The sequence below is a fragment of the Tetranychus urticae genome, chromosome 2, assembly GCF_039701765.1.
Source record: "Tetranychus urticae isolate SD_2017Ah chromosome 2, NJAU_TeUrti_SD_1.0, whole genome shotgun sequence".
NCBI classification, from domain to species: domain Eukaryota; kingdom Metazoa; phylum Arthropoda; class Arachnida; order Trombidiformes; family Tetranychidae; genus Tetranychus; species Tetranychus urticae.
In genome coordinates, this window is record NC_142959.1 from 5211220 (window position 1) to 5236328 (window position 25109).

The 25109-nt window shown below is 32.4% G+C and overlaps 5 protein-coding genes and 1 non-coding gene across 7 annotated transcripts; 3 read left to right on the forward strand and 3 right to left on the reverse strand.

Moving 5' to 3' along the window:
- Positions 1-209: 209 nt before the first annotated feature.
- LOC107366486 (uncharacterized) lies at positions 210-5164 on the forward strand. The gene is made up of 6 exons (XM_015934105.3): positions 210-915; positions 1125-1329; positions 1944-2982; positions 3076-3238; positions 3331-3591; positions 4161-5164. The coding sequence occupies exons 1-6, from the start codon at positions 849-851 to the stop codon at positions 4511-4513; spliced, it is 2088 nt and encodes a 695-aa protein (XP_015789591.1). The 5' UTR covers positions 210-848; the 3' UTR covers positions 4514-5164.
- A 2527-nt stretch (positions 5165-7691) lies between these two features.
- On the reverse strand, positions 7692-10615 carry LOC107366487 (uncharacterized). Its single transcript, XM_015934106.3, has 2 exons — positions 10387-10615; positions 7692-10151 (listed from the first exon to the last, which is right to left on the reverse strand). The coding sequence occupies exon 2, from the start codon at positions 10043-10045 to the stop codon at positions 7973-7975; it is 2073 nt and encodes a 690-aa protein (XP_015789592.1). The 5' UTR covers positions 10046-10151; positions 10387-10615; the 3' UTR covers positions 7692-7972.
- TRNAT-AGU (transfer RNA threonine (anticodon AGU)) lies at positions 10585-10658 on the reverse strand. Its single transcript has one exon. It is a non-coding gene; the product is annotated as a tRNA-Thr (tRNA).
- Positions 10659-10962: 304 nt separating this feature from the next.
- Positions 10963-15142, forward strand: LOC107366530 (uncharacterized). Of its 2 annotated transcripts, XR_016198669.1 has the most exons (6): positions 11015-11421; positions 11598-11719; positions 12049-12193; positions 12637-12854; positions 13963-14100; positions 14726-15142. XR_016198669.1 is itself a non-coding variant. In XM_015934151.3 (5 exons), the coding sequence occupies exons 1-5, from the start codon at positions 11200-11202 to the stop codon at positions 14916-14918; spliced, it is 900 nt and encodes a 299-aa protein (XP_015789637.1). In that variant the 5' UTR covers positions 10963-11199; the 3' UTR covers positions 14919-15142. The 2 variants fall into 2 exon arrangements, 1 of the variants encoding a protein (XP_015789637.1); XM_015934151.3 differs by lacking the exon at positions 13963-14100 and having other exon boundaries at positions 10963-11421.
- A 315-nt stretch (positions 15143-15457) lies between these two features.
- glob1 (globin 1) lies at positions 15458-18130 on the reverse strand. The gene is made up of 2 exons (XM_015934152.2): positions 17886-18130; positions 15458-16230 (listed from the first exon to the last, which is right to left on the reverse strand). The coding sequence occupies exons 1-2, from the start codon at positions 17999-18001 to the stop codon at positions 15840-15842; spliced, it is 507 nt and encodes a 168-aa protein (XP_015789638.1). The 5' UTR covers positions 18002-18130; the 3' UTR covers positions 15458-15839.
- A 5299-nt stretch (positions 18131-23429) lies between these two features.
- Positions 23430-24203, forward strand: LOC107366448 (uncharacterized). The gene is made up of 2 exons (XM_015934057.3): positions 23430-23581; positions 23777-24203. Exons 1-2 carry the CDS (start codon positions 23512-23514, stop codon positions 23965-23967), a joined length of 261 nt encoding a protein of 86 aa, XP_015789543.1. The 5' UTR covers positions 23430-23511; the 3' UTR covers positions 23968-24203.
- Positions 24204-25109: the final 906 nt, after the last annotated feature.

Here is a 25109-nt window from a genome sequence, read left to right on the forward strand (position 1 = left end):
ATTGGTAATCAATTTCCAGTCTGGTTATTATTTTAATTTGCAATTGAATTAATCTTCAAATGTTTACATTGCTTTTGTCCTAACTCATTAGGTTTTGGCTTGAGATCAAGTTTAGCTAAAAATATCTTTCCCTGATACAGTTGAACAGCGCAATGAAAATAAGCTCGACTCTTCCCCTTAGCTTTTTTACAAACTCCGATTTACCAAATAGACGCCAACTCTGTGGGCTTGGAATGTCAAGCTGAACCCAAATTTGGAATAACTATTTTAGCCTGTCTCCCAAGATCATCTCTGCATGCTCTATGAAGATGATCAGAATTAAGATCAGAATTAAACTCAAGGATAATTCATAACCCAAACGGTTTTGCCACAATTTAAAGTTTCCTTAACACCATTTTGCCAGTCACAGTTTTTCACATTCACCTAGCAAACACTTGATTCATCTTTTTATATCGAGAAACAGTTTTCTTCATCTTCCTATCCTTTTTGTTTAGTTACATTGAATTATCCTTTTATTTTTTCCCAATCATCATCATCTTGACATAAGGTTAAAGGGAGAGAGTGAGAGGAGAGAGAGCGTGAGAGAGTCTGGTAGACAGTTAACAGCGAAAACCACAAAATAATGTTTTAGGAATGGGTTAATTGTTAGTCAACTCACATTGCTTGATTATCTTTTTAACTAATCAATTTAATTCTGTAAATTTATACCTTAAAACACAAGTAAACATTATAGTTTTACTTAATTTTATTGAACACGTTTCTAGTCAACTGTCAATTTCAAGTTTATTTTGTAAATTTAATCTTACAAAATCTTAACCGACTGTGTAATCTTATTGTCCCACTAAATAATGGACTCTGTTATGGCTCCACCACCCCCGCCTCCACCTCCACCACCATCATCATCAACTAACATAGGTAAGTTCAAATATTAAATTTACAAACCATTTCGTATTATATTTCCCAAGTTAACTGTTTACGATTTTACCCCAACTTTACTCTTTGTTAGACTGTCATAGCTAACAAATTGATAAGTGAATGTTAACTTTACCTTTTTAAGAGGAAACTCTTTTAATCTTGTAATCAATTAACCTCTCTAATTGTGGTTTTTGTTTCTATGGTGTTAGGTATGGCTCCACCTCCACCACCTCCACCACCCCCTGGTTCAATGGGTGCGCTTAAGATTCCAACTTACAAAGAAGAGCTTGAACAAAGGCAGCAACAGATGCAGCTACAGCAACAGCAAGACCAATTTGCTAATTTACCTCCACAGTTAATGAATACAATGTCTAAAGACAAGAAGCCATTTACTTATACACCTTTGGCTGTTGGGTGAGTATTTAGTTATCGAAACTTTCAAAGGTTCAGCTTATAAGCTTCTTTGATTACTGTCAATCAACCTAAAACTGTACATTAAGGAAACCAATGTCTAGTAATTAGCTTAGGTATCTTTCAAATTGTTAGGCACAGGATATTCAAATTGAAAAACCAATCTTTCCTTAAGTAACAGCAAATTACTAAATATTTTATCCCAATCTCTTGTTAATTAACGTTTTCATGGCTACTGACATTCCCATAATTGCTTCAGTTTTGTAAAGTGTCTTCATTTGGTTAAACATTATTTATTACTCTCCTTTGATTACTCTTGCTCAATGTAATCTTTTTAGTCTAATTTTACTCGAATGTTGATTTTATCGGAATGAAACATTCCTTTCAAGTTCATAACCAATTTGAAATTTTGAATTTAGTTGATTCATGCGTATTTGAAACTGGAAACTTTCAAATTATTATTAGTATCGTGAATCTAATAGCAAATTTCAATCCAGTTTAACCTGTTGAGAGACTATTTCTGAACAGCAATGACTAATTAACATAGGAGTTATCCTTAAAGCGTCATTTTTGCATTTCATGTCATTAATAATTTGGCTTTATGTTTCTCGTTACAGTGACAAAGGTAAATTAGATTTGAGTCAAATAAGATCGCCTAGGATGAAAAAACGATTATTAGCTAATATGATGGAGGGTGAAGATGATCAAACTAAACAGCCAACAAACAAAGCCGGTCAACCTTCAAATGAAAATCAAATGGGTTCAATTGAAAGACGAGCTTATACACCAGATATAACGAATCCTCTGAAGACAGATATTGACTTAAATAGAGCTCTAACACCAGATCAAATACCTTTAAGTAGCAATTATAACAATACTTATGATTCTAATAACAATCATCGCTCTCCACCAACAATTGGCTTGCAACAAGGTAAAACATTTAATGTACCTTCTGCTCCTAAACTTGATTTTACCAAGGAACTTTTGGCTCGAACTGGTAATCAACAACAATCAAGCCCTATTTACCGTCAACAATCACAACAACAACCCTTAAGTCCTGTTGAATTTGAAGCTGTTGTTAATGAGCAATTAGAAGGGTTAAATACTGCTATTCAAAATATTAGTCGATCACCAGAAGTAAGATCTATACCGTATGGACAAACATCTCCAGCTTATGCTGGAGGTAAACAGCCATCACCATCATCAACAAGTCCATTTGCTTTTGTAAATAACTATGCAAATAATTCAGCGGCTACGGGTAATTCAAGTCCAACACCTTATTCAAATCCAATGATGAACAATTATAATAGCAATGTAAGAGACAACAATAATAATGTTAGCTATAATAATTACGGACAATCTCCACCGCTCATTGTATCATCACCTTCATCTACTCCAATTGGCTATGGAGCTAATACTAGTAGTGGAGGAATGGACAGTCCAACAGCAAATTTATACCAAAGAGGATCACCAATCACTGTTAAACAAGGACCTAAAACTTATTATTCGGTTCCTCCTCCCAAAAAGATTGATTTACTCAAGGAAACCCAAGAAAATAATCAAGATCATTATTCAACTCCAACTAAAATTATTGGACCTTCTTTACAAGAACAATGGAATGCTAAAAGACAATATCAATCAGCATCACCACAACAGGTAAGTTTACCAAGACATGATGATATTAGGAATAATGATAATAAAAAGGATCTTTTACTGAGAATCTAATCCTACTTGTACATCTTGTTTCAGCCAAGATCAGCAAATGAAGGCAATTATGGTGGCCAATACAAAATGAATCAACAACCACAGTCTCAACAAAGATTTTATGAACCAGAAAATGAGGAAGAACGAAGTGAACCCGTTCAATCAAGATCATTTAAAGTTTTACAAAAATTAACCGAAGGAATCCAAGGTGAGCTTGATTAATACTTGCTATTCATTTGTTTATTGAAAAACATATTTTTAATGCATTGAATTATGTGCTCTCTTCAACTCTTATTCAAGATGAACTGGAAAATTTGAAATTGGTTGAACAACAAACCCAACAAGAGTACCAAAGACAGAGACAAGCTCAACAGCAACAACAAAATCAATCTGATTGGACACCGCAATGGCGACGAACACCTTCAGTGGAAAGTCCTCAACCGCAAAACCAAAGCTCACCATTTAGTCAAGAGGCAATGGATCCAAGATACAGAGGACCATCCATTCCTAGTAACTCATTCAAATATCTTCAAGACATGGTTGGCTTGACTGATGAAGAAGGTAAACTAATTATCGATTTCATTAAAAAAAAAGGTTTTCCAACACCTTTTCATCTTTGAATGCAACTCTCACTAAAAAAGTCAATATATTGAACCATATGTTTAATCCTTAACTTAACCTGACAACTCACTTGATCCAATAATGATACTGTAAATAACACATTTGTCAGTCATTGTTGCCCTAATAACTATGAAACGAAGATATTGAATTAGCTCCTCTTTTTCATCAAATGTGTCAATGTTAGATAATTTATGCGACTTGTAATTGAGCCAAAGATTCTCACAGGAATTCAGTGAGTTGACCTCCAATTTCAACACAGATAACATTAACTCAAGACCCACGTATTTAAAATGAGGTGACCTAATTTTTTGAAAATTTTACAATTTTCTCAAAATTACCAAATTCTCAAAGTTTATGCTTCCATCTTATGAATATTTGATTCTTAACCATAAAACAAAACATTATTTTAAAATATCTTTTTCATCTTCTCTTCTCATTTCCAAGAGTTTATTTGAACAAAATTTTGTGTAAAAATGAAAGAACTAACAATCTTTTTTGTATCTTTTCAGCTCTTCGATCGCCATCAATGACTCCAAATTATCACCAACCAAGGCATCAACAATCCTCATCACCTTCATCAACATCATCTCAACCCTTTTCACAATCACCTTATCATCAACAACAGCAACAACAACAAAGACAACAGACTAATCAAGCACGAAAAGTTCGTACAGAAATTGAAATCCCAATTATTCGTGAGAGTGAAATGGTTCCTCCTTCACAACAAACTCCAGTCAAAACTCCACCTCACTATACTGGTTCATCAATTCCTTCAAGATCTTTCAGAATGCTTCAGATGATGACTGGTGAAGAACCTTGGAATGCTAATAGATCTCTTCCTCCTTATGGAACTGATTTCTAACTCGAACCAAATTCCTTCTTATTATCATCATCTTCTGCTTTGATTATTTGTCTCTTCCGCATGTTTACTTCGTTTACTCCGTTTAATCTTTCATTTATTTTGGTCCTAAAAAAGCTTCAATATTTCAAAGGTTCAATTATTATTAATTGTCATTATTAATTGTAACACCTGACCTGGCATTCATTTCAACTCTACTCTCTGAGCTACTAATTGAAATGATTAGTAAAACCCAAAATCATTTGGTTATTCTGTTAATCAATAGGAAAATTATCTTTTTACATATCAACATTGTTAGTTTTCTAAGAAATCAATCTCTCAGAAGGTAATTAATTTTAATGGTTACAGGGAGATGTTACAATCAAAAATGCATGTATTATACATTTACTTGAAAGCTAACAATCCAATTGATTAGCAAAAGGTAACTTCAATTATTACAAGCTAATTTAAACCAGACATTATTATACATCTCCATCAATTATTGTTAATGTTATCAATTCAATAACGATTTTATCCGTTGATTAATGATTAACGCTTGTCGTTACTTTCAACTTAATTGTTGAATCAAATTCAAAAGTCTATTTCCATGTTATGCTATAATTAAATTAAACAAGAATTAAACTTTGAGAATTCAAAATTAATGAAATAATCAAATCCTTTTTAAATCTTGTTTCATTCAAAAAGCAGTTGAGTAATTGAACAAAATTAATTTGGAAGATTTTTTATTTGATTTGTCAGAATAACTTTCCAATGAAGTAGATTCAAATCTAAATGATGTACATAATGAACAAGATATTAACTACTTAACAAAAGAAATTAAATGAAGTGAAATTATGTTTAATTGATAAATCAAATTATTTGATTGTTTGGCTTCGATTTGATCGAACAATGTGGAAGTTTTGTTTGCCGTCACGGAATGTCCTTTCCTGCTGAACCAGAAATTTATATTCAATTTTGTACACTATATTTAAAGATGTTTTGACTTGGAAGTAATTGTTCTCAAGAGCTCAATATTAACAAAATTAGTGATTTTGTTTGACAATCATTTAAACTGATTTACATTTGCAGCTTTTTTTTACGAAAACAGCATTAATGGCAATGTAATTCAATTACCAGTTAACTGTAATCATTCAGTTCTATACAAAATTGATTGTTACAATTCATATGTTATCATTTCTTTTCTTTGGTTGATTTTTCAAATAATTAACTTACTAATTGTATTAAACAATCTTGTACAGAATGGCCTTAATGACAAACCATGAGGAGATTACCATTTGTAGTGAACAGGTGGAAGTTAATCCCGATCATTACATGAATTTTGTGATTTTTGGTTGCATCTTTGGCCTTCAATTGATTAAGTAGATACAATTACAAATTAAACTGGATTGCCGTCCAACGATGAACTTGGATTAAGTGAGATTACCAGATCACGTTTACATTGGCTTGATCCATGGATAGCTTCCTCGTAAGAGGGTGGTTTATCTTCCCCTGATGAGGATGCCAGTGACAGTCTATTACTATTAACGGAAGATGATAATTGGTTTCTTTTTGAGTTGCTATAGATGGAAGATGATATGTTGAATCTAACAGGGTTACGAGTATTAAATGTAGACATTGGGCCAACAGTATCTGATGGCAAAGGTGGAGCTGAAGGCTGTATTGGAGTTACTGATGGCACCGATGTTGATGTTACTGGAGTCCTTGTAGTTATAATTTGTTGATTGGAGCCAGATTGTGTATTATGACCAGATGACCTCCTCGATTTACTGTATCCATTGAGTAATTTGATGAAGAAGCAAAAAGTCAAGCTCAGTATTAGGGAAAAACCAATCACTATGAGAATAATTTTGATAAGCAATCCGAACTTGTACTTTGCCAAGGAATTGACACTTGAAGGCGATGAAGGATCACGGCAATCATTAAGGGTTTGTCGACAATGTACACATCGTTGTTTCTCATGATTAAACACATATTTTGATATACAGGCACATATTGGCCGACGTTTACGAACAAGTTGACCATAGTCACAGTAAGAATGTCGATCAAACGATTGACATTCTCTTGACTCTGTGCATGGATCGCCTATTGCTATGGATCGCATACATTTACCAGATCTACGATCATAATAATAGTCTTGGGTACATTTACAGTAACCTAGATAGCGATTCGTCTTGCGGTAACATATGGAGTTAGGATCAGCACAGGTACTAGATGGAGGCATACAAGACTCACCGATAGCTGATGGTCTGGTATAGAGATTCAAATTGTTCAGGGTAGTGGCTCCAAAATTGGTGGATAAGGAACATGGAGGCAGTATACATGAGAGAACAAGAAAATAGAGAACTTGTGAGATCATTTGATGCTTAAAAAAGCAGAGATCAGATGATGACCAGTAAAACATTGAGAATTTTAGTTGATTAATTTAATGGTATTGAGATTCACAAACAATTAGATTAAACTAGATTGTGCAAATTGTGTGATGAGTTGAGATTGCTGCGTTTTTAGTGGAAATGTTGAACATTAATTACACAATTATGGTTAGAAAATTTTCTAGAAAGCTTGGCTTTACTAAAAACAAACATAATTGGAGCATCTAAGGAGTAATACAATGGCGAAATGGATTAGACATAGCGAAATTGCAGAGATACACAATTTAGCAAGTTATTGAATGTGAGCATTTTTCAAAAGTAATAAAATTAATGATAATGGATGAACGACGAATTTGCACTTCATGATAATTTTGAGGTTTGTAACAGGTAAAAGGTTGAAAAGGAGATGTAATGGAACATACAAATCCTCGAGTAACTGTTTGAACTAGAACCACTTTAAAATTTTGAAACAGCCACTGGATAAAAGGCTGTTTAATGAGCGCTTCAGTTGAGGGTTCATGTGCAAAAAGAACAGCGTAATTAAGTTAAATTGAACACAATATTAAAATTAAACAATCAATTACAGAAATCAAATTGATCGAACATTTCACCTACATTTTTATTATTTTTGGATATCGAGTAGATGGCGTTAGTTGGGTTTGGTTGAAAGATGGCGCTTTAAAGAAATAGTTTAATGAAATCAAATTTAATTTAATTTATTGATTAAAATTCATCATTACTCGAAGTTTAATTGTTCAAATGAGTGTCCTTCCGATTATTAACGATGATAAAGAAGTGAAAAAGCATTACAATTTAGGTAATAAAGGCTTTTAATTTTTGCAAAGATCAATTTTATGATAATTAATTTAACTTTTTGTAAATTAATTTATAGAAATGATGTCAACTTAAATAAATATATTAATTATTATTAACAATTTTTTAGTTTGAACTATAAGTAATTGAATATTTTCCAAAAGGGTGTCCCTTAAATTTGTACTTTTGTTAATTTGAACTCTAACGGTGAATGAGAAATTAGATTTAAATTTGAGTTTAACAAATTGTACAAATTTAAAAGACACCCTACACGATTGACTCATTTATTTGAATCATTGGTTGGGTTAGCGGTGGGTTTAGGGCAATAGGGCATACGGTTTCGAGGGTTTTTACGTTGTTCAGGATTATATCCTGGCGTTGTTGATGAAGTTGAAGCTGAGTCTTTGGCACTTTCTTCAATAATTTTATGTCGACTGACTTTGGGTGGTTCAGGTATTTTAACCTTTTTCTTGACATTTGTTACAATGCAACATTTAGCTCCTTTAACAGGTAATTGTTCCTCTTCGTAAATTGAAACAAGACGGTTGAATAGAGATTTGGTCCCTGAAGTGATTTCTCTATCAATTAGGATAAATTTTTCACAACCATATTTCATTAGCGGTAGAGTAAAACATTCAGGAATCGATGAGGCTCCGAGAATTAAACAAACAGGTATTTGGCATAAAGAGCTATTGATGGCTAAATCATTGCATACATCGTAAATGTTTCCCAATACAACGGCGGAATTGCGAAGAGCGAAAATTTTGGCTACTTCAGTTAGCTCGTTGTACAATTTCTTTTGCTCATCGTTCTGAAATATTCCTTCATCAACAAAATCCCACTGTTCAACTAACTTTTCATACTCGGGAGCGTCTTCTAGGAATTTTGTGCGAGAAAAGGCTTTAGCTAAAGCTTTGCTGACCATCGGAATTTTCTCACGCAAATTTATTGGTGAACTTTTACTACCAATTCGATAAATAGAAAAATCAGCCTTTTTGAACTTTTCATGTAAAGAGGAAAGTATATCTTCATCTTTGCTGATTACCAAAGCTGGAATATCCAAATTGATCCAACGAATGTCAAGTGGCGCTGATCGCATGGCAAGTAAAATTTCCACAACAAAATCTGTAAGATCTTTTAGTGATGTGTCCATTTCTCTGAAATCTATGCAACTAACTGGGGAGATATCAGGTATTGACAATGAAAAAGTATCAACTGCTTTGAAAATTGCATCACGATCAAAATCGGTTAAGGTTTTTTCATCAAGTCTAAGCTGTACACCAGAAGGGCCTGATTTTAAGCTTGGACTGAGATAATGTTGAAGATATTGCGATGTCTCTAATTTGAAAAGGCATTCAGCGGATGTATAAATATGATGAGTACGAAATAAGCTTAATAAAGCGAATTTATCACCAGAAACGGGGACGAATTCAAAAACTTTAACAGTCAAGAGGGTGAGTTTTCGGTTTTCAATCGATATTTTGTCTTTTCCTAGAATTGAGCCAAAATACAGTCGGTCAGAAGAATTGTAAGAATCGACGACACTTAAGACACAGCAGTTACCAAATTTCAGAGTATCCAAGTCAGTTAATAGCTTGAAAACTATTTCAGACCATTGATCTTCACTTTTAACAGTGTCGACTGTACCGATAACTCCTTTGTCTTTTATATATTTCGATGATTTTTGCCAACTACTAGTTTCTTTTTTGAGCTTTGCATAAAACAATCCAACCAAATTTGACAGATATGCTTGAGAATAAAATTTAAACGAAGTATATTTTGGTGCATAAGCGTAATTTCTTAACTTGAAAAAAATTTCCTCTTGAGGCCATTCCTGATCATTGAGATAATTATCAGCCCATGTGAATATAAGTTCCAAGAAATCATCATAATTTCTCGGATATCTAAAGGACGACCAAGCACTATTGAGATGATCTTCGGGCAAGGTGATCATTTGACAATTTTGTTCATCTTCAAGGTTTAAATTAATCTTCTTTTTCCTTTCACTTACAATCAAACGACTGCATGTAGGTTCCTTGATGATAACCTCATTTCTCATTCTGGTAAGAAGCTCTTCATAAATTTGAATATCTCTTTCCTCGAGGAGTATTTCCTCACCCAAATCATCTAACTCAGTACGACCAGCATCACCACCATTGCCATAACTGTTAATAGAAGTTCCATTAAGATGTTCACCATCTTGAACAACACCATTGTAACCAGCAAGCTGCAAGAACGATGATGATCCAACTTTACCTCCAGTCAGCTGTGCATTGGAAGCATTTCCAATGTTGTCACCATTTGTTTCCCTCCAAGTCTCACTGGGTTCTTTTTTAACTTCCAACTCAATCATGATGTTAATAGATGACCAAACAGCAAAAATTACATATCACAGAGTAAAATTTAAATCCAGAAAAGGGTTAAAGATGAAGACGCATTACCAAAGGATACCTGAGTTACTAAAGGGTGAACAGGAAGAAAAGTAAAGTGGAAAAACATAGAAAGAAGTAAAGATTGATTAAAAATGATGCCGCTAGATAGACAGAAGCACATAGAAGATGGAAAAGATAATAAAAAATCAAACAAAAAGAGCCTTCAAAAGATTACAATAAACAAACAAATAGATTCAAAAAAAAACAAAAAAAGGCAAAAATTTTCATCATCAACAGGAACAACAAACAAAATAAGACTTACCATAACAGAGTAAAAAAAAATCCAACATTAACAGTTAAACAGGAACCAGGCAAAACTGAGTAACAAAAATCAACTTAAAGTCTACTTAAGTAGGCCAATAAAGTTCACCGATAAGCAAAAAAAGAGAAGTCCGAGAAAAAGCCAATCAACCAAAACACACGGCTTAAAAAAGCACAAGCCTGATGCAAGAATAAAAAAAGGCTTTGCTGGGATTCGAACCCAGGATCTCCTGTTTACTAGACAGGCGCTTTAACCAACTAAGCCACAAAGCCAACATGCAGGAAGTCCTATTAATATCAAATACATTGGTGAAAAGCAAATTTTGATTAAAATTTTGTTTTTCTAATTCGACTTCTATTAGTCAAGATCAATTGACGATTCTTTTTGTTGATTGTCTTGATTCTTGCTTGATTTTCGAGGCTCTGATTTAACTAGATGTTCAAGGTTTGGCTTAACTTTGTTGATTGTTAATTGTTTGACTTTATTTTCGGTGACTTACGCATGATCCCGAAAGGACCAAAATGTTTGACAATTTTTGGAGATCTTTGCTTTTATATTTGCCTTTATTGTCGCTCTTATCGTTGTCCACAATAGTCTAGTTCAACAGCTTATGATTGTATTTTGTTTGCACTGTTTATTAATTGCTGTTTAGCAGTTTAATTGGAGTTGAATTAATTCTTTCACTATTTCTTTTTTGTATGTTTACGATAAACTTTTCACTTCTTTTTATTGCTTAAAGTTTGCTTGTACTTTGGATTTGAATTTGGATTTTACCATTTTGTTTGATAACTACGATTTGTATTAGTGTTACTCATGTTTCCACTGGCCATTTGTAAAGTTTTTGTCATTATTTACATTTTCTTGATCAATTTTCCCGCTATTCAAGTTGACATCAGTGTTGGAGGGAACCAATCACTTGAAGGCTTTAATCACATTTCAAAGACTACATTGTCAGATGGTGAGGTTTCAATTAAAGTGAGATGGAACAATTTAACTGGAATGGAAACAAAGATTCAAAATTATCGACTACAACAGGTAATTATCAAAATTTCAATTTTTAAATATTATTCAATAATTTTAAGTGTAAGGTTAAGAGAGAAACATAAGATAAGTCAGACGTTACTCTTTGTGAATGGAGTTTTTAATTTTTGATATTTTTTCTATTCTTTCTGTTCCTTTGTTTTCTCATTTATCTTTTGTGTGTTTATCAGATTACTAATGGACATGATATTTTACAATTATGGTACATTGATGACCAACTGGTTGATTGTGAGTTTAGTGAAGATCCGGAAACTATCAAAAGGCTAACAGTTGATCCACCAAATGGGACTTGGTAAGATTGAAGCATCCAAAGCAAATGCTTTTACCTTCTTTTCATATTTATAAATTATCAAGTTCAGTGTTTAATTAGGTATTGAGGTTAATACTATTCAATTAATAGCTACATTTTCAATGATAGCTTGATGAATTACTGTCTTTCTAATCAGAGTATAAGCTAACTTGTGCTCAGTGAAAGTCATGTCTTGTGTATACGCACAAGATGTTTCAACTTTCTATTATTTCTTTGTTGATTATTTAGACTTTTATAGAAATTATAATCTAGGTTAATAAGAATTATGTTTTAGGTCTAATTAGTTTTTATGTCTATTAATCATAATTTAGCCATGAGCTGTTTTCAAATTCAAGAGATGGTGGAAATGGAGGATTACAGTTACAACCCGAAGCAATGTTTGTCTCACAACGAAATTTCCTGATCAACCAATGTGACCAACTTCATACCTTAATTCGCCGGCGATTGAAGTCAAAGGTCAGTATATGCTCATATGATCGAGAATCATATTGTACGTTTAATTACGACTCTGACATTGCCAGATGGAATCTTGCAGCCTTGTCAATAATAAATTTGATTTGCAATTGAGAGTAAAGCACAGGCCTGAAGTATCTGTGAGAAAATTTGTCAATTGTCAAATAACCGTAAAGTTCACAGTGTAATTTAAAACATTTGACCCTAACAAGATTAGAATACATAGCTTTTTAATATGCATATGCTAATTAATCTTGTACATTTATACCATTAACCTTAGCTTTGTATTTAACTATTGGAAACAATCTTTCAATATGTCTTGCCTCAAAATCTGGTTGCCTCTGCTTGTCATTCATTTTGTAATTGATTCTCACTTTCTCTTTAACTGTCAACCCGAAATTGAAAAATAATGCTAATAATAATCTTTATTTGGTTGTTTTATTTAGCGCTGGAAACGAGCTGATTTAATGACATTTCCGGGAACAAATTGGTGTGGCAAAGGAACCACAAGTGATCACTTTAAACAGCTTGGCCGTCGAAGTTCAACTGATCGATGCTGTCGAGATCATGATCACTGTAAATACACAATTTTGCCCTTAACTCGGAAATATCATCTTTTCAATTATCGTCTCTATGTTATCAGCCATTGTGACTGTGATGAAAGGCAAGTCCATTCGTTCATTATAAAAATCAAAGTGTCCCAAAAGTCGAGCTATTCATCGCCCTGCTAACCTAACCAAACCTTTTACCCATATTGATATGCAGGTTAATTGAAATCCAATGATAAAGTTGAACAATTGGTTGATGCTTACATGATCATAATCATGATTAATATTAATCATCATGGTAAAGGTGGATTTAATGTAAAGATGGAATAGAATGAGGTCAAACCCGGAAAAGCTGATACTTCAATGTATTAATATTTTGTTCATTCAACTGTCTTCATTAAGGTTAAATGAGAGAATAGTTTCAAGTGATAAATTTAATTGGATATCAATAGAGTACACAAATCAATTGCATTATTGTACATCATTTTACTCTCTATATTATTCATTAACCTAGCATCAATGAAAAAAAAGATCAGTAAGAAGATGTATGGATACATGAAAATATCATGAGTAAATGATAATAACGTTTACAGGAGAATAGGAAAGAAAAGGATGATTATGAGGAAAAAGATGAAGAAAAACGTTTTATATCATTTCTGTATGGACTTATTAACTATGGAAGACGGTGAAGATGTTGGAGAGAGAGGAAGATAAGGAGGAGGATGGCAGAGTGAGAATGATTGTTATCGATATTAGCAGGGTAACATCATCATAATGATATTTTGAGATGGCAAAAAAGTAACATTATTATACGTGGAAAAAAAGTATCCACCAGAAACTATTCATTTGTATTGTGTCTTTTGGATAAAAAGGATAAGTCGCCGAGAAGAGTATTAACTTGATCATATCATCATTAAAAGATGAAACTATGAAAATGATGAGTAGATTTTGAAGTTGAGCAGATTCAGATGAGAATAGTAAATATGATGATCATTTTTGTATCCAATCATCATTTCAATTATATCAATTGATAATAATCACTAATCCTTTTTGTTGCTCATCAGATTAACTCTATTGACTGACTGACCAACTAACCAACAATATCATTTCATTTTCACTACTAATCATTTCTTCATTGTTGTTATTCAAGCACAGGTTAGCTAACAGTTATTCTTAATTGTTCTCAGACTTAATGTTGATTATTTTATTTTATTGTAAATCAAGGATTGAAAGTATATCAGAAAAAATTTCAGATGAATTGGTTAACCCATTATGGTAACAAATCAAAGGATAATGTATAAACAGTCCCTCAAACAATAATAACGGTCAAATTCACGTCAACAGCAAGTGTATATTTTTTGGGTTAGTTAAGATGAAATACATCTAATGGTACAATTATCTTTCTTTCCTTTTCTTTATCATCTTCTTTGTGTATTACCAATGGTCATCATTCTTCCCCCTGTATATAAAGGTTGGATACAGAAATAATAATCATCATCCCTTTCTTATGATATGATCAACATATTTTCTAGCTTTGTTACTTTTGTGTGTCCACTTGTTTTTCACGGTCAACTTGATTCGATTTTGTTTGTTGTTAACAGCATCATCTTTTCTTAAGACCAACTTATCATCATCTTGATCTCTTCCATTTCATCTTCTGTCTCTGTGTTTTGTGCTCCTTCCTTGTGCCTTTTCTTCACCCTCCTCTTTCAGCCTTTATCCCTGATCATCTTTTGTCTGCATCCATCAACTTTATATCTCATTAGTAGACATCAGTCAGTGACATTATGTTGGACATTTTGAGATTTCAATTTAACTAGAAATCGCAATTGTCAATCCTTAAATCATCATTAAATTACCCATAAATCTAGTCTTGAACCTAATACATGTATCTAATAATATCTGAGTTACGCTCGAGTTTTATTTGAGACATTTTCTGGTCAATCATTTCTATTAATTGTTTTTCTTCTCTTTATTCAATTTTTAGGTTTCGCTCTTGTCTTCGTATATCAAACACTGGATCATCCAATTTAGTGGGTAAAATGTTTTTCAATGTTGTACAAACCAAATGCTTTGTATTCAAAAAGGAACCAACATGCAAGAAGAGATCTTGGTGGGGAAAATGCCTCAAATTTGGAAAAATAAGGAAAGCTATCGTCAGAAATGGATTATCATTCTAACCATTGTCACTTAATCAACTTGATTGATGATTTGAAAAATGGATCCAAAAGTGAAACTAACTTTTACCAAAATCACCAAATTACTTGCATATCTATGCACACTTTGATTGTTTTTTGAACCAAATTTCTAATCAACATTCAACTTTTCATCGTGTACATGTCATCAATCAGCTAATTACTTTTTGCTTCATGGTCTTTAAATAAATTTAAAATTTAAATTATTACCACAGTCATGATATGGAAAATCTATGTAATTTCTTGCAATGAAAAATGATCTATTGAACTGAAAGACAATCAAAAAGCAAAACATTTAACGATATATTGCCATTAAATCAAAACCTTTTTTCAATACTAAAAGCACAATTTATTCATTTACTTTATCAACATAATCTTGATCTAAACAACAATTGTTTAAGTTCATGCTGATCTTTAGCAATTTGACAAATTCAGACATTTTCAATATCATACATCACTAACGTTCAGCAATATTTCAACAATTCCCGTATCAACCTTTCAATAAACATTTTGCAAATTAACTGTTTGAGTTGATTATAAACATAGTTTATTAAAAGTCAAAATTGTTGAGCGATTTTGTTTGATTATTAAACGATAGATGGAGCTTGAACATAAGTAAATTAATCCAATTGATCGGTCGTCGCATGTATCATGATAAAAACTTGATTAGAAAGAACCACTTTGGAAAGCTAGGTTACAGATTGCTAAACTAGGAATTTAATGGTGTCAGAAGCTAACAGTCAGATGAATGAACGTTGAAACATAAGTGGGAGGTTAGAGTTTAAAGCACAGCTAGTCAAATAACACCTAAAATTTTGTAATCGCTTGTATTTGCTTGTCATTAACTCATTATAATGGTCAGAGAAAAGGAAAGGTCCAAGTTTAGCAAGTGAAAACAGTCCATCTTCAGGATGAAGCACTTTGTGTCTCGAGTTGTTCAACTTCAACTCTTTTAACCGTTTCCGTGATTACATTGAGAACTTTGGTCCATGCGGTTGTTGCCTTTGAATCCATTATTTGAGTTCCAAGAGTCTCACTAAGAAAAGCAACAATACACAAAGCTATTCGATCAAAAAAGGGCCAATTAACTTTACGTCTCAAGTGATTTGCGGCGATTTTTTCGAGCATATCACTAACACACTCAAGATCATCAAGATTATCAACCAAGGCAGTGATTGCGTGAAAGACTGAAGCTGCATGGGCTTTAAGACGCTTGGACGCTTTCATTTCCTCCTCGGTTTTCAAGTTACGAAGGCTTGCGAATCGTTCTTGAAATGTAGGATTTTCTCGAAAGAATCTGTTGGGATGATAAAGAAATTATTAATCTAAACTGATGGTAAAAAGTAAATATTTAATTAGGAATACAAATGTTAGATATCAGAAATATTTACACTTAAGATGCGAAGCAGTTGACTTGAAAGATGTAAATTTAACACTGTTGACAAATTGAGCAAGCATACTGAACAATAATCAGTCATAAACTCGAGATCTTACAAATCGACATTTAAATTGTTGAGATTAAGATTTGAACTCATAATTTTCAGTGAAATTGAAATTTCTTTCGATGATTTAGAGCTAAAAATAAAAAAATGACAAAGAAATTAAGAGATGGCGTTCATTTTCCCTCAAAAAGTGATTGTTTGATGTTTGTCTTACTGCCATCTATTGTTTTTCCTGGTGAGGCAACTGAATATAAAATAATTACAAGATTGTACTTGAATTTGATGAAAATCAAAGCAAATCAAGAACTAATTGAGCAATTTTCAATATCACATCACAAATCATTTAGAGTTTACTTGTTGAGTAGTTTATGACATCCATTAAACAGCAAATGTCTACACATTTTAATCAGAAACTTGTTCAAATCTATTACCCATTTGAATACAATTAAGCTGTATGCAATAATATTAAGAATGGAACCTTTTTTGTACAAACAATGGAAATGTAAATGAAGCTTAATTTACTTTGAACAACACTGATTATAATAAGTTCAATTAATGCAATGCAAAAATGTTGATTGCTTTTTAATCATATAATACACGAGCTAGGATAATTTGACTTGAAAATGTTGAGTCTCATTGAAGGTTTGCCTTATAAAATTAACCTTTGCCTCTTAATTTCTCATAGGAATAAGGTATTAACAGTATTTAGGCCTCAAGATTTGATGATTATTTAAAAGACAAATGTAAACATTGAATATAAACCACTTTTTGAATGAAACAAAAATTTTGGTTAATCTAATTCCTAACCATATTCAACCCAATTCTGATCAGCTTTTTTCCCTCTTTAAATTTTACATTTTTCACATTTCCATTGAGCTGTGTTAAGATTAATTAAAGTCAATTGAAGGTTGATACAAATGACAAACAAAGTCACTTATAATAGACTTTGCCTTCTCATCTTATATATTTTCTGGTTATCTCCTCAACTCCAATTAGAAGCAATCAAGAATGAAATTAACTTTAATATCTTTCACAATTTCAAAGCAAATTGTTCACATCGGTTTAAAACAGTTTTCAGCTGATTTTTGACTACAATTTGATCCATTCTAAACCATTTCCAGCCATTTCTCTAGTCCAATGATTGGTTACTTTATTAACCAGTTTAAGTTGATCAAAATTTGAATTGTTATATGCATTTCAACTGACAGAGGACAAAATTTTGGGTTAATTTTAGAGGTAAACATCAATAAATCACATTGGTTTGGATATCAATGAGCTACTTGATTGTGATTCAGCTACTTGTCTCAACTGTATCAATTTTTATTGAAAATTTCAATTGTTTTGTGTATTTTGAAAAGATACTTGAAGATGATTGAGAATCAAATGAATCCTTCAAAATTTAATATCCAATACTTTGGGTCCATTGAAAGTGTCAAAAGCATCTATTTAATTTGATTTACCCAAAGATGGTTAACCAGTAGTCAACAAAATAATCAACCAATTTACTTACTTGAGGAAAAAATTCATTCCATGTGTATTTGCATCTTTCATTACTGATGACCAGATTGATTGAATAACTTTCACTTCATCATCACTTAAAAGCGCGTTAGTACAACTTTCTGCCATGATTAGTCAATTTAGAGTGATGATGATTCGGTTAAGGTGTTAATTTGATGGATTAAAATACAAAGGCAATGAAACAATTTAACTATTTTCACAACAAACAAGGTTCATTCAAGTCGTATTGCTGGTTAAAACATTGACTGAAAAGGCAAACTGTTCAATTGTATTTATATTTTACACAGAGAATGACAGAGATACAGAGAGAGACACTGGCACAGAAAGAGATGAAGATATAGACAGAGATATAAAATAGACAGAGATGGAGAGTAAGAAATAGTCACAATCAGTCAGTCATTGAGTCAAACAGTGCATGTGATTTCAACAAGTGTATCCAGCATAATTGTTGATCAGAATTGGTTAAAGGTAAACATTTATCTAGTAAAAGTGTTATCGTTTAAGATAATCATTGATCTTATAATAAGTTATTGCGATAGCTTGGATTGGAGGCAATAAAATTGAATAAGATATTGATAATGGTTAGCGAAATGATTTATCCTTGAGTTAAACTTTAAACAATTTGATTCTTTCAAGTGTCATCTTAACTGTAAAATGTTTGAACTTTTTTCTCGTCTAATGAATAAATTAGAATGATGAAAGATGATGAAGATGAAGACAGAAGAGAGGTGCGGAAATTAGTCAATTGAAGGTTTCAACAAGTTTCATTGTTGATTTTCATCAAGCCTCAAGTTTTAATTGTATACAATCAAGTATTGCAAATGAGGCGTTTTTGAAAACAAATATCTGTTTAATGGCTAATATTTATTCATTAATACTTATTCTGAAATTTTAAGTTTTATCATTGAAATTTTCAAGATTAGATATTAATTGACAACCATTTGTAACATTGATATTTTTCCAATACTTTTCCCATTGAAAGATGCTTTTAAAACATGAAATTCATACTGAAAATAGAAACTTGTATTTTCTTCATTTTGTTATTTTTGATCGACTATCTAAATCATGAAGCTATCTAAAATCAGCAAAATTCAAAGGCTGATGCCAAAAAAATACAGAAATTCAAATAAAATTGGAAAGAGCGGCATCAATTTGTCATTAAACCAATAAATGCATGAAAACACGGTTTGTAATGAAATAAAGTGTACTAATGAATATTGTATTTGGCGTTACAATGAATAGTGTTTACTTCTTTCAACTGATTTCTCAACTTCAGTCCGGTTCATGATGAAGATTGACGGAGATCAAATTTACCAAAAAAATCAAGGCATTTGCTTACTAGTCATAGAAATCGATAAAATTCACAAATTTTCATCAATAGCCAAAACTCAGAAATTTTTATCCAATTTATGCCTTTTTGCGTTGAATGACTCTTGCTATTGAGATCAAAAGTTTTATTCGTTAACTGTCTTGGGTCAAGTTTGTGTCATTCTGGCGAGAATTTTTTAATAGTAAAATCAGACTCAGGCCTTAGTTGAATTTTCCAAATAATGGCAAGAATTACAATTATCCTTCGAAGTCTCATCGGAGTGAGATTACCTATCAACAAGGATCTTGCGAGCGTATCTTACTTGTAAAATCTGTCAAACCTGAAACTGTCAATCAACTGACAACATCGCTGAGAAATCTTACAAAAGTCAACACTAATCATCGAAACACCCATAAATATAGATACATTTGAGTGCGAAAAATGTGCACTTAAAACACATTATGTAATGTATCCGTAATATTGTAATGTTTGCATACACTTGAACACGATTTAATAATCAAGCTTAAGTTCATGACTATAGATTCACTCTGAGCTAGTTAACTCAGCTTCGATCTCTGCTTTTGCCCTCATTCATTCAGATTCATTACACAACAATTAGATTCTTGTGTAATTTACAGATGATTTCTGGTCATAAAGCCAATGTAAAGCATCAAAATAAAGGATTTACCAGTGCAAAAAACAGTCAATCTAATTCAGGATCTCAACAGGATTCAACTATTGAAATTAATAAACTGGATAAAAACATGTAAATCATTTCATTCAACAAGTAATTTTTGTTTACTGTATTTATTCATGTTGGATTCACACTTTTCAATCTTGAAATTTCATTGAACCAAAAGCCCTTCACCTTGTCCAATGGTTCCTGTGGTATAAACAACATTTTGTCAACATTTGCAATTTGATTTTCAATCATCTTTAAATGAAACATTTTCATCTTTTCATTTCTTTTATCTCACCTTAGCCTGAAGTAAAACATGATCCAAATATAATCCAGATTTAATCATTAATTGAACCAGAAGAGAGCAAAATTCCCATTTTAACTAACCTTTTTTTCATCATTTCATGATTCCTTTTTCCTCTTCTCTATTCAAGTTTCCCAAAATTTCATGGCCCTTTTCAAGCTTTCCTTTCATCACGAGATTATACAGGATACTTTTATTCCGTTTTCATCATGAAATTATCAGCATGCTTTTTGCTTCTTTTCATTGATTCACTCATTTCTCAGGGATATAAACATGGTTGATGAGAGAAAGAAAAATATGGACTTGCAATGAAATTGACTTTTACTGAAAGGTACAAAAAATATCAAATCTCTTTTTACCTTTCATCCTTGAAAGGCTAAAGATATTTCAGAGCTTAGAATGTGTTTTTTTCATGATTTTCAATCAAATCTCAGTTTTTTAAGGCAACTGTTTATTCAAGGAAGTAGATTAAGATTAAGCTCAGGCAAAAATCAATCCAAGTCAATTCAATTGTCTTCCAATCCAATAGCACTACTCATTGCCAATGAAGTTTAACATTTAACCTTTTACCATAAAATCAATGAACTTGAATCTGCAAAGTAATTAACATAAAATCATCAAGTAATGGTTGCTGTGGTTGACTTTTGCCAACAGAAATTAAAACTGATTTTGCTTGTAACATCAGATGATGATAACATTTGAAACTATTGAATCTTAACATTTCCATCGTCCATATTAGTTATTCCTGGACTTTTGAGATTATTTGTGTCCAAGAAGCCTTGAATATTGCCAGTCGTCTTCAGATACAGTAATCCCTCTCAAAGTGCGACGTTACCAGGGAAACGGTCTATTCATACGGCCGAAAAATAATTTTTATTTTAAAAATTTCTAAAAATAATTTAATTTAATTCAAAGAGATCTTAAATCAAACATTAAAACAAACATAATTACTAAGAAATTCATGAAATCGTGAAAAAACATGTGAAAAACGAACGAAACAGCGTCTAAACAATTTGCCTTGAAAATAGACAATTACACGAAAGAGTCGCATTTTGAGAGGGATTACTGTAATAACAGGTTTCAATGGTGTCTTTGCATCGGTACCATTAAATTTGATTGTCCTGCTTTTCGTTGAAAGACTAATTTTGTATCAAGAGTTAATCCTGGTTGAAGTTTCGATGATTTTTCAAATCATAGGCTTTGCTATTGTTGTACATAGAAATATTAATATAAGGTAATTTTTATTTGTTGTTATGGTTTCGTTGTAAATGTAACTTTTTTACTTGCCAGATTTCATTGATCAAAAAAGTTCAGAAGCATAACAAAAATCCCAGATTTGCTCAAATCTCTGTTCTCCTTGGGATTCATCCTATTGAAAGCTCAACAATGCTTCTAACGGGTTAGGAGTTTGAAGGAAGATGTGGATGCAAGATCAACAGGTTTACAGAGGATCAATCACCTTATTGAGTAAAATTGACTGATTTTGTAATTTCTGGAAAAATTTGGCATTTTGATTCTAATTCTTGTCAGAATCAATGGAGCACGAATTGACAAATTGGTGTAAACTCAATACAAAAAATCATCGAATCACTTAATAACCAACTCTCGATCATAATCCAACCACGCGTTCATTTTTGGTCACATTTTGCTTCATTCATGAGCGATCGACACTAAACGACATTGGTTCAACTCCTTATGTATTAATTGTATAATTATGGTTTGATTGGCATAGGTAAAAGTGTAAAGAGTTGAGTCAGCTTTGCTTCTGGTCAAAGATTTAACTGGTTAATACTGATTCTAGTGCCTTAGTAATATCAATGTGAGACCATTTTGGTGATTTATTTAACCTAATTTAGGTGAGATTATGAGATTAAATCCATGAGCTGATATTTGATAGGCTGCTTTTAATTTTGACCATTTCTTTGTCTAACTGTGAACGATGTTGATTAGTAGTCTAAATAATAATTCAGTCCTGGTTCTTGCTTGTCCGGACAGGTTGTGGTTGGTCCCACTGTGCTTGTAACTTTCGATTTCTAATCTTTCTCACTAACTTGCCAAATTTGCGTGATTAACTCCAACCAAGAACCATGATCTCCAACAATCATAAGAAAATAACTAAACAGTTGGCCATTTGATTGGTTTATTTTGCTTATTCAGCCTCCAGGCCATTTTTCAGGGTAATACCAAAGAGATGCTGCAAAAAAGTGAACACAATAACAAGGCTTAATAGATATCAAGGTTGTTAATATCACCATCAATTACATCTATTACATTTTGTTGGGCCCTTAAAATGCATTTCATGTGAAAGTAGAAATGAAAACAAAATTCACCTTCAGAGTACATTCAACCTTTTCCTTATTTTAATGTTTTTCAGTTAACTTCATCGGGTTCGGCAAATAATTGGGTGATGCTGAATATAATCACCTCCAAACCCAAACTGTCCATCAATAATAATCGTAATAATGTCACACAAAGCAAAGAAAAGGCTTTACGGTAAATAACCTAAATCATATTTCTCAATTGAGTGACAGGTTATCAAATAATCCTTCTAAAGATTAATTACAAGAAGGGTGACTTTCTTGGTTGACCCTAAATTAAGTAACAAGATGTATCTGATTAAACCGTTTTGTAATACACCAAGATAATCAATTTACCGCAGACGCCTTTGCCCGAAGAAATGAGTTACAGGTTCACATGATTATTAGAACTTAAAAGAGATGAAAAAGGCTGGTAAACCCAATCTTAAAGATTAACAGGGAGAAGGCCGAGAATCACAAATGGAAGAAGATTTGACAAGATGAATAACATTTTTAACTGGAATGAACTTGAATAAATCAAGAGTTATCAGGGTCACCATACACAAGGTTAAATGGAGAATTGATAAATCTCTAAATTGTCCGTTGATAGGGCTAACTTCATTCATAAGCCAGTTAGCTTTTTTTTGTGGGCAATAATCCGGTTTTTGGGATACAAAAACAGAGAAAGAGAAACTAAATAAAAACAAAAATGTCAGACTGTATTCAACTGTTTTAGTCATCTTCATTTTTTCCTCCTTTTTTTTCTTCTTCTTTCTTATCTCCTTCGTTCTTATTGGTTAACTTTGAAATCTCACCATTTCTTTCTCACCTCTTGTTTACCATCTCACTCTGTCAAGGGTCAGGCCAATGATCCTTTTTTTCGGTTGTTACCAATCTACCTTTGTGTATAAATTGTTGGCTTTCATGAAAATTTTTTCATTCTTCATTACACTTTAATCAAGTAAACATTCAACTGTTAGGACATCTTTCCATACATTTCAACCTGTGTTAACATTAAAATAACTCAAAATGGTTAAAGTTACTTTGTTCGCTTTCCTTTTCTCAGTCCTCTTGATAGCAACTGTTTATGCCGCTCGAGGTAAGTGCACTTGTTTTGTTTGTGATCTTGTATCAACAATTTTGCTCTAACCGTACTAGTTCTTAACTGTCTAATGTATGCTGTAATCAGTTTACGTGATTGGTTATTAAGATCAGGCGTTTGTGAAAATTGTTTTGTTTTCAAGACATTTGTTTTGTACAGTTTGTAATGAAATTTTTCCTTCTACCCAAACAGGTGGATACAATGGAGGTGGAGGATATCATGGAAACCGAGGTGGTGGACATCACGGTGGTGGAGGACACCATGGCGGTGGTGGATATCACGGCAACCAAGGTGGTTATGGTCACGGCGGCCAAGGTGGTTACGGTCATGGCAACCAAGGTGGCTACGGTCATAATGGTGGTTATGGTGGACACCGTGGATGAATTTATACGGTTCATTAATGTGCTAAAAAAGATGAGAATGGTCAACAATGGATTGACCACTTTTTGACAAAAATAACCTGTTCATGTTATTGACTTACCTTACAGTGGTACAAAATACCTGTGCTTGAAAAATTTTGCCTTTCATCAATTTTAATTTCACCATCGCATTCAAAATCCCACCTCATTTTTTTACGACACTTTTGTCTCAAAACAATAAACTCAAACAAAATGACAAATTTTCTCGCAATTTAATTTCGGTTTTCGTGCTAATTTCTCATTTCTATCTAGGCAGAGATCTAAGAGATGTAACCTACCTGGAGTAAGTTTAAATCTAAGTATCTACTCAAAATCTTATTCAATTACAAAACAATCGTTTATGAGCTCAAAATGAAGATCTTGGTCTAATCCATCCAAGTTACCAGTAATTTGTAATTTTCAATACTAAACCAATTTTTATAAGGAGTCCAGTAACTAATCATTACAAAAACCATTGTTATTATATTTTTAAATTTAACACCTGAATCCTGTATTTTCAGTTTACATCTTTCATCTATCCTCTAATTCAGCCTTCTTTCCCTTTGTATTCTTGCATTCCCAGTTAATTCAATAATTTGATAGGCTGTGAAATCAGGTAACAGTTGAGCAAAAAGCTTAAAACACCCAAACTTTTGTTCATGTCGATGATAGTTAAAAGTTGAACGATAGAAGGTATGTTTCGGTCGAAAGGTTTCATTTTATCGCAACATCGAGATATTTTATCTGGCTGGTTAGTATCTTGTGATTGGTGCCACCAAATTGACCAAGGTGACGAAATTTAGGTTAACAAAAACAAAGACATTTCTTGCCAAGAAAGTTTTTTTTGAAGCGCCATCTAAAAGCTGAACCCAATTATTTACAAGTTGCTTGTAACTCCACCTCTGGGGCTATTTGAGTATTTATGTTGAAACAATTGCTAAAAATTTTAAATAAAAATAACATTTTAAAGCCATATTAAATTGTAACATTATTGAACTTTTAGTCCTCTTCAATTTTCGTTATCATCACATTGGAAGGCTTCTATTCTCAACGATGGGCAACAACAATAATAAACAATTAAATTTGCTATTTACAAAAATGTATAAACATAACTCGCAACTTTTTTA